This window comes from Poecilia mexicana, unplaced genomic scaffold (genome assembly GCF_051168715.1).
Source record: "Poecilia mexicana isolate PSO_F unplaced genomic scaffold, ASM5116871v1 scaffold_11, whole genome shotgun sequence".
Taxonomy (NCBI): Eukaryota; Metazoa; Chordata; class Actinopteri; order Cyprinodontiformes; family Poeciliidae; genus Poecilia; species Poecilia mexicana.
The window spans coordinates 12,546,380-12,561,392 of NW_028263380.1; the positions used below are offsets into that span (position 1 = coordinate 12,546,380).

Genomic DNA, 15,013 nt, shown 5'->3' on the forward strand with positions numbered 1-15,013 from the left:
GTGGACTCCACATGAAAAATCCCAAGAAAAGCATCAAGAAGAGAACTGCGGACTTCAAAAAGGAGAAGGGTGCTCCATGCACTTGTTTAAATAATTAAATGGATGTATAACCAGGATAACAATTTCTCTCCAGAGAACCCCTTTTTTTCAGGAAATGGTTGAGCTGTGTGACCCAGATATTACAATAATTTGGTGCTAAAATACAAACTGGCCTACAGTGAAGAAAGTCTGCATTAGTTTGAAAGGCCGCTCAGTGAGGAGGAAGATATGGCCCTAAAAGCAACATAAAAAGTCACATGAACTCAGAGTCAAGGGCTTCCATTTCTGAAGACATATCCTGTGGTATGATGAAACTTAAACTTAAGTGTTGCTCCATGCTGACCATTGCTGCAATTAAAAAAAAAAACAAAACTGGGAACTTGTACAGACCTGGAAGCATCAGGTTGTGTCAGTGTTTTTCCACAGGACGGACTGTTGCATCTACAAAAAATATGACATAATAAGAGATGAAGATTATGTGGAAACAGCGGAAGTTAAACACAAATGGTGGATAATGACCATCGATGACAGCCAAATTAATTTGCAAACAAAGTCACTGTCATGGAGTGGTCAACCTTAAACGCCTGTTATTCATCCCATTGAAAATTCGACCTGAAAAGGTTTGTGGGAGCAATAGAGCCTTAAAATCTGACCCAGTTACATCGACTCTGTGAGGAGGAACAAGCCGAAATTACAGCAAGAAGAAGAAATTTAGTTCAATTTCAATTCTGACAGTGAAAAAAAAACTGTTGGCGTTCATTTATGCAGTGTATGCAAACATCTATTTTCTCTCTAAGTGTGTGCTACATTTTCTCCTTTCAGTTGACTCTGAATTTGACAAAAGTGGGTGGAATAAACATCCACGCTGCTTTAGTTAAAGTGAGCACGTTCTCAGGCTGTCAGTAGCTTCACGAATGTGTTTCAACATGTGTGTGGGTGTGTGTTTGATCTTTTGTCAATCGCATGACAAAGTACTTTGAGGTTACAGGCTGGCCTTAAGTCAAACTGAAATGGATTTTCTCCTGATGCCTTTGAATATCCTCTTTGTGAAAGGTTACTCACGGTGCATTCTGTGAACTTTGGCAATCTCACATAAGACATGGAAATTTATTGCTTTATGAGCGCTACCCGGTACGCGGAAAAACGCAGATAATGGGCTAAGATATACATTAACTAATGTAACGTACCGAGCTATTTGTGACCACTGCAAGCCCCAGCGTATCAGCTTGTATTGAAACTGATATGCTCCACTTGAGCTGGGATTACATGATAAAATATGATTTTCTCTGCAGATTCCTGGTGAAACTGTTGGTTGCTGATGCGATTATAGCCGCCACATATGCGATAATCTTGCAATAAATGAAGATATAAACATAACCGTAATTATTTCACTGAGATTTTATGAATATATATATATATATATATATATATATATATATATATATATATATATATATATATTAGATGGAAAAGGGGTATGATTATACAAGTTAAACTTCCTCATACTCCTTTTCAGACTCACAGTCACCGAACATGTGGTGTATTTACATGTCCTTGAGTACGTATATTTGGTAGCAAGGTATTGCACTCTCTTAGAAAAATGTATGTTTCAGCATGTTGCCCCGCTGAAAGACGAACCTCCAGCAATGTCTCAGAGCTTGAGCTATTTTGCAAAGAAGGGTGGCCAACATTTTAGTGTCTTTGAGTACAGAACTGAAAGAGACAGACTCCTACAGATCTGCATCTGGAGGTTGTGCAAAAATATTTACCCAGAAAGGCTTAATGCAAATGAGTGTCACACTTCTTAGATTTTTATTTGTAAAGAAAATGGACTCATCTCCCATTTTGGTTTTATCCAGTACCTGAAATTACTCTATCAGAGAAAAACCCCTAAACAAAATACAAATAAGTTTATTGCTGTAATGTGAAGAAGTCAAGGGAGTAGCAAATATAATCCAGCAGAAACTCACATAGCATGTTTTGCCTTGAGCGCAGTAGGACTTCATCAAAGTCGCCTTTCGGCAGACACAGGCATAAAGCCAGGAAGGCCTTTCTTGCAGAAGTTTGCTGGATCCCTCAAGAGCCAAAGGAAGAGCATGGAGATCATAAAACCAGGAATGTTGATATTCCTTCTAGATGTCTTACAGTTTTCCTGCGTATCTTTGTGGGACTGTGTAACACATGAGCGAGTTAACACCCTTTTCTAACACTAATTTATTTTCATGCTTTTTTTTTTCTTTTTAACCAAACATCCGTTGTCACTCTTCCTCCATGTGTCCATCTGGAGGTGAAGCAATTAAGAGAGTTAATTTCATCAATGAGGTTCAACGAGATGAACATCGTCATGTTTCTACATGGGTTGGATTGCATAATGAAAGTTTTAAACTGACGTTTATCCAAAGTGACTGAGTAGACCGCGCCCTGACGTAATCTTTTATTTATTGAGGAGTTTCATTTCTCATGTGAAATGCTTCCTCAGAACAAAAACAACCTAAGAGTTGGGCAGTACGAGGCTTACTGTAAAGCCACCCAATTGGTTAAAAGTTCATTTTATTAAAGTGCCTTGCAAACGTATTCATACTTCTCAAAGTTTTTGTTTTTTTTAATATGTTTTTCATGCTGCAAGCACATTCTTGAAGCTACAAATTAGTCTTTAGAGGCCTATAGCTGGTTACTGTGAAGTGGTAGGACAAGGATTTCAAAACGGTTTACAAATACAAACTCGAACACTGTAGGATGTATTTATATTTTTAGATTTTTGTATGTGAAATATTCCACTGTAACTCTGTCTTCATAATTAAGTTCCTACTGCTCTTGGAATTAGGTTTTGGCCATGACTGGGTCATTCAGAAAGATGATGCACTGACCTAAACTATTTTCTGTTTTCGCTGGCTGTTTTTTTTTAGGATTGTTCTCCTGCTGGAAAATTGACCTTTACCCCAATCTTTGGTATTTTACACCCTCTACCAGATTTTCTTGCAGGATTTTCCTTGCTTTTATCTTCATCCAACTTCCCAATGCTTCTTGTGACACTGTTTCTTATCTAATATTCTCTTAAAAACATTTAAATAGAGGTGATGTTGGCTACAAAGCGAAACAAGTCTTATCGCCTCTATTTTGAACTGTGAGCACCACGGCGTTCCTGTATTTTGATGTATCACGCCTCATTTGGCTGTGACGTGGATGGCGTTTTTGAATCATGTTCTTCAAAAACGGCGCAGGTTCACTGAACATCTGATCCGTTCACACTCCTTTCTGTACCCTTGTGAAAGAGTAACTGCATAAACTGCTGCTTTAGTAAATGTCAAAAGTTAAATCTAAAGAGCCCATGATATACCAGGATGTCCTAACGGTATCCAAATCTTCAGTTTGGCAGTGTGGGTTGATGGAATATGCTATCTTTTCATGGTAGCACATGTTGGCTCAGTCAGGCTTAGCGCACTGTTTGTGTATCTGTGCTTTGTGTCACCTCAGAGAGGTTTAAGATTGCATTCCTTGATTTGCTTTGCAAATCCTCCAGGGAACCTGAAAAGAATATGAGATGGGGAAACAGAAAGAGGACAGTCACTCAAGGTTTTCCTGCCACTTGTTTTCTTTTCTTTTGTTTTATCTTTATTACACACACCATTCTTAGACGCAAACCTATGTAATACGTCTGCATACAAAACCTTTTAGTGCTTCCTGGCATTCAGACTACAATTCCTTCCCAGATACGCCAGGCTCACTTACCCCCTCTGCTGGTGGTAAACTGGTAGTACAGTTTGTGTTTATACTTTGGCCGAACCTTTAAACTTCATAAAACATCAACTGCTGCAAAACGAGAATCACCAAACAGAATAAAACACATAAATGTGTAAGAAAAGATCAACATCATGTTAAATTAAAAAAAATATTTTTTTCCTTATTTGCAATATAATGTCAAAGTCTTTATAAATGTTCAAAAATAACAGTTTTGAACGTTATATTTCAGTAGTATGAATATGTGAAGCCGGAACCGGAGTTAAAGCTTCCTGATCCAGCATCTGCAGTAGAGACGAAGGCCCCAGGGGGAAGGGTTCTGAAAGATCAACTGGACTCACACTCAGCAAAGCTTGTGTTTCACTGTGTGTGTGTGTGTGTGTGTGTGTGTGTGTGTGTGTGTGTGTGTGTGTGTGTGTGTGTGTGTGTGTGCGTGTGCGTGTGTGCCAGACTATTAGATTCCATCAGTGAAACCATGGTAACTCACCCTGAAGCTGCCGCCAGCCCTTTTTGCCCACTGTCAGTGTGATTTTTCATTCTTTCTGAGACCCAGAGTTTTCTTTCAGCATAGACCTTACAACAGGTGTTACTGAGATGGCAGCCGCATTGTAGTGTTTCAGTGAATTATTGAAATTCACAGAGGTAAACAAACATGCAACACAATATGCTGTGTGGGTTTAAACCAAAGAAAGACGAATAAGCATTCATAGTTCTAAAACATCACTGACTTTACTCTGATTTTTCATTAATTTTGTTGTGACTTAAAAAAGTGAATAAATTAAAAAAGCTTGAATATGCATTGGTCAGTGTGAGATTTAACAGAAAAAGCAAACAAAAAAATACACTGTTTCAGTGTATTAAATTGTAAATTGAATGGTATAAAATTATCTGTGTCCATCATTCTTGCATCTAAAAATATTTCCAAACATTTAACTTTCTTATTGGCGAAACAATGGTGTCAGACTTCTTTCAGCTAATGTTTTAAAACTCTGTTGTATCTTAATTTAAATAAGCATTATAATCTAAGAATAAGACATGTTTTATTTTATTTTATTTTATGTTATTTTTATTTTATTTATTTATACAATTATCATTCCTGAAATAAGAAAGGAGAAAAATATTTGAAATATTTTTCAGGATCTTAAATTCATTCAAATGTCTTATAATTCCTAAATATGATCGACATCTTTGTTTTCCTCCTCCTTATTTAAATAATAAGCCGCAAACTTGCATTTCCTGTTATATGTCCGTCTACATAAATCAAACACGGTTCAATTTTTGACTTGCATCCAAGTTGAGACTATACGAAAGTAAAGGCATAGGAGCGCTGCTATGGAGTGAAAATAGTCCATACGCTTTTCTTCTCGTTAGTGTCAAGTTGAGGAAATACAGAAAAAAAACTTCCGATTTTGATACCAAAATAGTTTTGATATTTGAACCTGCAGACAATATAACCCACAATATCTCTTTCTGCAAAGAGATATTGTGTATAAAATATTACATTTGAGTGACATAGTCTGATTAGTAAAGAAATATCATTCTCGGGAGAGCGTCGAATGATTCAGTTCTTTTATGTTGACAGTCAACTACTAAACTTCCGGTCTTCTCTGCCCTTAGTTGTTTCAGTAGACGTATTTCCATGGCAACCACTGTAGCTACATGGTCCTCTCACATCCCCTTACTTTCCTTGAGAGCTAACAGAGGAGAGTAACCCAGCAACAACTCATGGTTTTAGTGGGATAAAGTAAAATTACTATATTACAGGGTTATTTTTACAGTTGCTTAAAATAAATGACGTCGTTATGAAGGCCAGGAATGGAGGTGAAGTGGCACGAAACACTAAATGGGGAGTGGCAGGTGAGTTTTTTTAAGGATATAACGATTTTTGCTCAATATAGAAATACATAAAACTTTGGAGTATCATAATATTAACTGGCTAAATTGATTCTTGAAATATATTGCAGGAAGTTATTTTTTCTCTTTTTTCTTTTTTTCCCCCAAATTCTTTGGCGTCTTTGTGTCTTTACGGAGCCCGTCTGGTGACATGAGGGGAAGAAAAAAAAACACATCGTGACAACAACTTGTTTAATTCGTGGGCACGACTTAATAATAACAACGTTAATTATTATCATTTACTATGATAACAATGGACAAATCCGATCTCTTTTCGTTTTATTTCAATCTGAAAATGAATGAATTAACTAATTTTTCTGACACTTGCTGTTAAGCATGGAGTAATTTTTAGTAAGAGACATTTAGTTCAGCTGCTAAAGTAGGGTCTTCAAGGCAAACAATACGCTAAAAAAAGAGATTTTATTTTCTCACATGTCACTAGACGGGCTTATTTTTATGTACTGAGAAACCTTTCTTTTGTAAATGTGTATAAAACTATTATAAAATTGATGCCCAGCTAGTAAAAAAAAAACTGTATTGTTACATTTTACTCTCGAGTTTCTGTCTGTCTGGAGGCAACAAAAACTCCCTTAGACAGGACAGATAATATCTATCCATCAATGCCAGAAGATAAAATATCAAAGATGATGGGAGTCTAAAATGCTCTACTAATCATGCAGATGTAGCTGAGCCCTAACCAGGTCACGCAAGCTTTTGTTTGTAGGTGTGTGTGTGTATGTACTGAGTGTGTATGTGTGTGTGTGTGTGTGTGTGTGTGTGTGTGTGTGTGTGTGTGTGTGTGTGTGTGTGTGTGTGTGTGTGTGTGTTAGGGTTTTATTGACTTAAGGAAGCCTGAATAATTCAACCAGTGCAGCATGCTGATTGAAGAATCTCAAATGGCCCCTGCACTCCATGTGATGGAAAACGCTCAAATCTGATCAGTCGGATTTGCTTTCACACACAGTCCCACAGGATAAGGAGCCGGTGTTGTGTTACTTAAGAGTTTTTCTATGTTTACAAGTCTCGGAGAAAAAAAAAAACAAAAAACACAACACTGTTACTCAGTACACTTTCACTATAGTCTAAAATGAGTTTCCTTTTTATTGTTTGTTTCAGGGCCCCCTGCGCCCTTATTGAAGCGTGCTGGTTGGGCCCCTCAGCCTTGGCCCCTACGCCCACACCAAGTGGAGCGGGTATACAGGCCCCTCATCCCTCCTCCTCACCCTCCGCTCTTCCACACAAGGCATGCGGAGGAAAGCGCTGAGCGGCCTCATCTGGTCACCATTGTCCGCCCATGTAGTGAAAACGGACTGCGGAAGGTAAAAATTAGATTTAATATTTTTAAAGAAGGCATAAGTCCTGAAGGGCTCAGAAGGTTTTAATCTGTGACTTTTGTTAATATTTCAATTGATTATATAGAGGTTATTTTGTGTCCACAAAGTACTCTGTTGATATAAGAAATTTAGTAAATTAATAAGCATATTCTCTTCTCAGCACATTTCAAAGAGTTCACTAAAAGTTTTAATGATTAACTTAAAAGTCAAGCAAATAAAAGTGTGCGTATTACAGAAGATGACAACAAAAATAAATATTAAATAAAGTCTGTGACTAATGCAGAAGTTGCAGAAGGCCTCAGATTGCACTTGGTGTTGTGCATTAAGATATTCAAAAAAGCTTGTTCATAAATATTTTTGGAGAATTATAAACTCAACAATTATGTTATTTTTTTACATGACAAACTTGAACTCTTGACATTTTAAGGCTAATATTGGTTCTTTATGTAGCATAGTCACAATTTTTACCCTCAAAGGTGTGAGCTTGGTGACTTGTGAGCACAGGCATGGTTTAGGCTGTTTGCTCCTAAGCGTCTGTCTTAATTTGGACTAGTCGTCTAGAATAAGCACTAAGCACTTTGAACTGCCTTGTTGCTGAAAAAGTGCTATATAAATAAAACTTCTTTTTCTAGAATGGCTCTCAAAAGTGTAAATTTCAGATTTTTGACACATAGTAACTGGCATCATAATAAATCATTTCCAAACTTTTTACACTTCTAATATGATATATATCTCATTTAATTGAACTGAAATACAAAGAAATAATCCTTGGGGAAACATAAAAAATATAAAAAGGTGCATATGTAATCCCACACTTAACTAATTGTCAAAAACAACATAATTTGATTACATTTATGCATTCAGTCTTCTCTGGTAGGATTTTGCCAACGTTACTCTTCATGAATTGGTAATCTTTGCTAAATCATCTGGCAAATGTTTTAAATAACTATACGAATGCAAGGACATTGTCAGGTCTCTAAAAAACTTTTTTTTTTTAATCTACTAAAGCATTTTTTAATGACCTCAAATCCACATGATGGTGAAAAATTAAATCCCCTTTAATCCAGTGTTTTTGAAACAAACACCTAACAAATCTTTGTTTTGAAACCGATTGGGTTTTTGGAACAGCTCGTAATTTCAAAATTAACACCTGAAATAACTGCAAAGCATGATGCTGCCACTAACCACCACAGACTCAGTGTTTTGGTAATGTTTAGTGCTTTTTTCCAAACATACTTTTTAAAACTTTGATCAAACATTTGAGCTTGATTCGACCAGAAACCCACAAATAAAATTGTTACTGTACTGTTTATAATTACGTAATGGTTATATTCATTTTTTAAATGACAAATATTTAACACCAAATGGCTTATCTAAGGTAGTATAAGTATTTATTGCCCTAGTATTTTTCAGTTCATATCTATATCTATATCTATATATATATATATATATATATATATATATATATATATATATATATATATATATATATATATATATATATATATATATATATATATATATATATATATATATTACTTTACAGAGAAAACAATATGATTTGGTCTTTTTCTTGCTGTTTGTAAGGTGACGGTGCTGCTGAACCGCAGGGCTGTGGTGTCGTTTGAGCAGCTGCTCCTGGATCTCTCAGAGGCGTTGGGGTTTCCTCGCTGGCACAGAGGAAGAGTCACTCGTCTGTACACGACACACGCTCGAGAGGTGAGGCAAACTTTAACTGATTTAACATGACGTGGGAGGATCTAGAAAAAAAATGCAAATAGACCTCTGCATGCTCCCTATTCTTCTCCTGAGCACTGGACCCAAGACAAGTTTCAAACCAGTTTTATTTGTCTTTATATAATATTTTCTTTGTGATTCAGATCACCTTTTTTTTTTTTTAAATCTTAAGTGTTTAAATGCTTCATCTGTCAGAAAATGTTTTCAATTAAATCTAGCTTTTCCAAATTTACTTAAAAGAAAACCTTTCAGCAGATGTCCGGTTCCAGATGTGTCTCCCAACTCGTAGTTTCTAGATAACTCGGTTTTCTCTTTTTATTCTAGGTAAGGGGTGTGTGTGATTTCTTCTGTGGTGAAGTGGCCTTCTTGGCTCTCGGAAAGGCCCGCCCCGTGCTGAACAGTGTGCAGGATGCCCTGGAGGAACTTTTTCCAGAACATTCCCATTACCGTGCCGATGCCCTGCGGGTCTGGGAGAAGAAACTCCGGCCAGCACCAGATAAAGCTGCTAAAGCTGACAGTGGCTACAGCGAGGAGACGGAAAACACCGGGAAAGTGCAAGAGGCGCAACGAGACGCACATACGCATGTCAAGAATCACACCGATGCTCACACGTCTCAACACGCAGACAAAAACCAGCAAGGACAGTATATTCCCGACTCCCAGAAGTCAAATAAGAAGAATTCTTGCAAAAAAACAGCTCACCTTCCAAACAACCTCCAGAAGTTGCGTGTTCGGGGAGAAGTCAAGAAGAGACATCCTTCTCCTATTGGTCCATTCAAGCATAACGAGGTTCTCAGAGATGCAGATATCCCCTCTCCTATTCTGTGTGAAAACTGCTTGGCGACAAGGTCAAGACCTCTGGCTCCAGGACTGATCGGTACTCTATCAGGAAGGGTCCCACTCCCTCCTGTGTCAAAGAAGCAGAAAGGAAGCCATCACACAGATCAAGAGGTGAAACCGTCAGATGTTTCTAACAGCCCCTCGTCTCCTCAAGTCAGCAGAGACAAGGAGAAGAGCTGTGCGCCATCGCAGCTTCTACGTCCAGCTCCACATGCGGCTTCAGCTCACACAGAAGCACGACTCGCAGACAGCTGCGTCCTCCCCTCCGAGGGCAAAGGCCTCACCCTGGCTGACATCGAGCGCTGCTATGAAATCGGCCGTTTGATCGGAGACGGGAACTTTGCCGTGGTGCGGGAGTGCCGTCGGCGCGACGACGGCCAACCCGTCGCCATGAAGATCGTGGAGCGCTCCAAGTTGATCGGTCGAGAGCACATGATGCAGAACGAGCTGAGCCTCCTCGGTAGTCTGAGTCACCCCCGTATCGTGCGGCTGCTGGCCCACCACCACACCCGTACGCACTCCTACCTGGTGATGGAGCTGGTGAGCGGAGGGGATCTGTTCGAGGCCATCAATGACAAGGGGAAGTTTCCAGAACCCGAGGCCGGACGGATGGTTTCGGACGTGAGCGAAGCGCTGGACTACATCCACTGCAGGAGCATCGTCCACAGAGACCTGAAACCTGAGAATTTACTGGTTAGTGTCAGGGCAGATTGAAGTGCTTGAGATTCCAATGGGATTGTTTGTCTCATAAGAAACCCAATAAAGTGCATACTTTTAAAAGTAGAAAACTTAAAAGAAATTTGACTTAGATATAAAATACTTTGAAATTGGGCTTCTCTCTCTTTAAAAACTTCTGCTCTTTCTGAAACTTTGCCTTCAGGAAGTCATCACAACATCGCTCCCCTATTAACCCTCTAACTTTTTAAAAAAACAGAATTTCATTGAGAAGTAGCTCATAATGAGCTCAGCAGATGTGCAACTCCAACAGGTGTTTGCTAATTTCTGCTGGCTAGTCTGAAGGAGCTAGGAAACCTGGAAACTGCAGCCCCTGTTTACTGCAACCATTTAGTAAAAAGCTGAATTGTTGCCACAGGAGAGTAAAAGATTTCCTGCCTTGGTAGGTTTGCATCTCATGTAGATATGCCTGACTCTCCTTTAAGCTTAAAGGAAAGTATGGCGCTGTATTATTCTGTCTTCAGACAGAAAACTTATAATCCTAACTTTTGGTAACTAATCCCAGTCTGGTCATGCTGTCTATTTCACATTCTCATTCTCTCTCAGATAGAGAAAGTATCCGCTGGCATCGGTCGGCTGAAGTTGGGGGACTTCGGCCTGGCTATGGTGGTAACAGAACCGGTCTTCACCATATGTGGCACACCGACGTACGTGGCCCCAGAGATCCTCTGCGAAACAGGTGAGGTACTTTGGAGACACTTTTGTGACTGAATGCGAGTCAGGTTATTTTAATAATCTTAGTCTGGTTATTCTGCAGGGTACGGCGTAGCAGTGGATGTTTGGGCTCTGGGGGTGATTCTTTACATCCTGCTGTGTGGCTTCGCCCCGTTCCGCAGCCGGGATCGGGATCAGGAGGAGCTCTTCAAGCTAATAAAACACGCAGAACTCCATTTCCCTTCGCCCTACTGGGACTCCATCTCAGAAGGTAAACCTGACTAAAATATTTTCATGGTAAAAAAAAATAAAGTGATCTACCATTAGATTCTAGAGTTTCATGCTTTTTCTCTGTTTTGGATTCATCTTTGTTGGATGTCACGGTGGAAGCTTTGGAGTGCATATCATTTATATAACACAAGGTGTATTGTCTGTTTACAATAACTGTTATCCAGACAGGTTGCAATATTATGCTGTGGTAAAATCTTTAGTCATGCCTCATTTCTTTATATGTTCCTTATTAATAGAAAACACTTGTGTGAAACTGTATTTCTCACAACTTCTTCTAGCTTTATGAAGATTTTACAGTTTGTTTCTAGACTTCAGCTACTTTTTCAGTCTTTTTCTTATTACATCAGTTTCTCTTCCTATTAAAATATATACCACAAAAACTGTTAGAGAGAGAGAGAGAGAGAGAGAGAGAGATAATGGTATTTCAGCACAAACAAGACTATCCTAGATTTAAACTTTCCATTGGCGTGATATAAGTGCATATTTTTGAACTGGTGCTACTGTCCTCCATTTTTAAACAAATTGCATGAAGCTGCTTTGGGCAGGCAGTTTAAGAGATCACAAAACAGTATGAGTAGAAGTAAAGTGTAACAAATTTAAAATAGCTTTAAAGCTTTTGCAGTTTTCAGAATCTGATTCTTTCTTTTCTTTGTGGACAAACAGAAGCTAAAGGTCTTGTCAGATCTCTGCTTAAACCAGACCCCACAGTGAGGCTGACAGCAGAGCAGATCCTCCAGCACCATTGGGTGAAGGCTATGGCTTCAGTCTGCAGCCAGAGGGCGCTCCCTGACAAAACTAAGAGGGACTCAGCAGATAGTGAAGCAGAACTGCACAGAGCAGCTCCAACAAAAGCAGCAGAATCACTGGCGAATCAAATAGCAGGAAACTCTGGCACCAAGAAGGAAATATCTCCCAGGAGACATGATGAATTCACAACAAGAGGACAAGACCAGAACAAAACTCCACTGGTCCAATCAGAAGATATGAGCAATATCGACACTGCGGCTTCCCAGAAGAAGAAGCAAACACCTCTATATGAAACAGCTTGTCGAGAAAAACCGGAAACCATCTCTGCAGAGCAGCACAGCAGAGAAAACATTCAGGATTCACGTCAAAAGCTCACAAATGTGGACCTTTTAAATCAAAGTGACTCCTCCATAACTCAAACCGAGTCTTCATCCCAGAATAAACTGCAGTCCAAGCAGAACGGGGAACAGCAGTGGCCAGTGGATCCGACAGCTCTAACCAAACACCAACAATAGCAAATTGCTGAGAACAGCATAATTAATCCCAGACCAGCAGCTGATTCTTCAGCTCTGTCCTTCAGGACTAAAGCTCCCACACTTCCACCCTGCAGCCGACCTCCACAAATAGACTGAAAACCACACCAAGGCAAATGGTCACAACACATACAAGCCCCAACGTGTCTGGGATTTTGCTCTGTTTGATTGTGTAATTAGATCAGGGTCATAATTTTCCTTGTTGCAAACAATAGCCCTGATTTTTTTTTTTTTTTTTTTTTTTTTTTTAGTAATTGAAGCTGTGGGTGACAGGCAGATGATGGGTTTTTATTTTTGTAGAATGAATAGAGTCTGATTGATGAGATTTGATGCATCTGATATACGTGCATACGCCATTTGTCCTGCATTTTGGAACTAATCATGGGATTTTGTGTTGTGACTGAGCCTCTGCCCAAACCCCAGGAATGAAGCTTGTAAACAGGAAGCGTTTTATAAGTTGTTTGATTACGTTTTTAGTACATTTCTTACGTATTTTTTGTTTACGTTTCTCTGCAAATCATTTGTGTCTTTTGTAGATGAGATCTCTGCGGCTGGTAGCTATTTTTAATTACATAAAAGTATGAGTCTGTATATATATATAATTGGATAATTTGCCTGTTTGCGATGATATGAATTCCCGATTTAAAATGAGTAAATTTCCCTTTATTATCCTTTACAATTGGTTCATCGCATATTTTTTGATAGTGAACTACTGCTGGGGTGACTTTACCATAAAGACATTCGTAATGTCTAAATGAATGTGTAGTGAGGGGTTGTAAACAATCCGGAGGGTTGGAACACGCTGAGGACAGTGTGTGACCACATTCAGCTACTGGACAAACTTTCTGTGCATACCTACGGGGGGTACTGGTCCCTTGCCATTCCACACACACCAAATAAGGCCTATCTTTCTGCCCAATGAGTGCTGGTTAATCCTGTCCCTCCCGATTGCAAACAGCTGACACTCAGACATCCTGCCCCACCCAACCCAAAGGACGTCCGCAACCCCGCAACCCCCTTACCCAGGCCAGTCCACATCCGCAACCTTTGTGGTTTCTAAGCTGTATATCTGGGGGCACTGATGGAATGATAGCGCTTATAAATGCCTATGGTCAAGTGTCAGTGCTGCGGGCCACGGGTAATTAAAGCCTCTCTCAAAGATCCTGCTGCTCTGGCTAAATTATTCATGCTTACTCAAAACACACATTCACAGAAATCATTCAAATGAGCTGAATTTTATAGACTGCAGCAAAAGACCTTTAATGGTGCAGTCCGGACACCAAAACACAAATGACGTGATTTGGTCATTACATGTTAGCAGCTTATTGTTTGAAGAAACAATCCTTCACTAACATTAACAATATTTTAGAATTAGGAAAAATGCTTTCAACTTTTTCACATGGTGGAAACGTGTAAGACAAATGGAAGCGATGAATGTGTCCATTGGAGAAAAGGTCCTGTGACTAAAATATTTTCCCATCTAATGAGAAATACAATAAGATCTTTTTGTTTTTGGCTTTCTGTAAAAAGTATTTTGTTGAAATAATTGAGCATACTAGGGATCAGTCTGCTGAAAATTTTCATCATTTTTTTTTACTTATATCTGTGAGAGACAGCCTGGAATGCATATAAACAATAACTAACTTTGAAGCAAAAAAATAAATAAATACAGATTTTAAATTGAATGTGTCGAAATGAAAGGCTGTTGTGTATTTTATTTTCTAGCAAGCTATGTATTTTTATGAGATGTTTAATAGCATAAATAATCCCTAGACATGTTGTTTTAAAATCCTTACTTGTTTGAAGCAAACTACATTTTACAGAAACTTTAGTACATGACATAATAAAGTAGCAATGACATCAAAGTTTGACCAGAGCTTCAGAGCAAGAGTGAAATGTCAAATTCCACTACTGTGAGGTATTTTATCCTCTGGGGGACAAGCCTAGGTTTGTAGCATATCAGGTTTTGATCACCTTTTGACTATGGACCAGACGATGCTCAATGCCCCAAGTCATCTAGCACAACAAAACAGCCAATTCACAGCTGTAAGTAAAATACCTTCTCTTTTAAATACCAAAATAATTTAAAAACTAACAGAACTGCTTTGAAAAAGTTACGTAAGAATGTGTACGTTTGACCACTTGATTTGTACCAATAGAAATATAATTACATCTTTATTAATTTTATGTAAAAACAGTATTTTACCAGCAATCAGTGGTTGCTTTTGATGTAAAATACTGTTGCTAAGCTAATTGCAGAAACTTTCCTTGACTTGTAGTGGATAGCAACAAATCTTTTTTGTTTGTTTGCTTTACATGAAAGCAGTAATTTACTGTAACTTATAGACTTGTCAAGAACTGCAATAAATGACCATTGCTTTTGCTGTGTGTGCATTCATTGTTTTTGTGAATAGCATTTTACTGTTAGTAAAACTGTTGTTGAGATTAAGAACAAGTTGTCCTTTGTGCTAA

At 38.6% G+C, this 15,013-nt stretch overlaps 1 protein-coding gene across 1 annotated transcript; it reads left to right on the forward strand.

The window, feature by feature from the left end:
- The first annotated feature begins 5,511 nt into the window (after nucleotides 1-5,511).
- dclk3 (doublecortin-like kinase 3) lies at nucleotides 5,512-14,410 on the forward strand. Its single transcript, XM_014987685.2, has 7 exons — nucleotides 5,512-5,634; nucleotides 6,787-6,989; nucleotides 8,592-8,723; nucleotides 9,066-10,274; nucleotides 10,863-10,995; nucleotides 11,074-11,241; nucleotides 11,925-14,410. The coding sequence occupies exons 1-7, from the start codon at nucleotides 5,580-5,582 to the stop codon at nucleotides 12,521-12,523; spliced, it is 2,499 nt and encodes an 832-aa protein (XP_014843171.2). The 5' UTR covers nucleotides 5,512-5,579; the 3' UTR covers nucleotides 12,524-14,410.
- The last annotated feature ends 603 nt before the right edge of the window (nucleotides 14,411-15,013 follow it).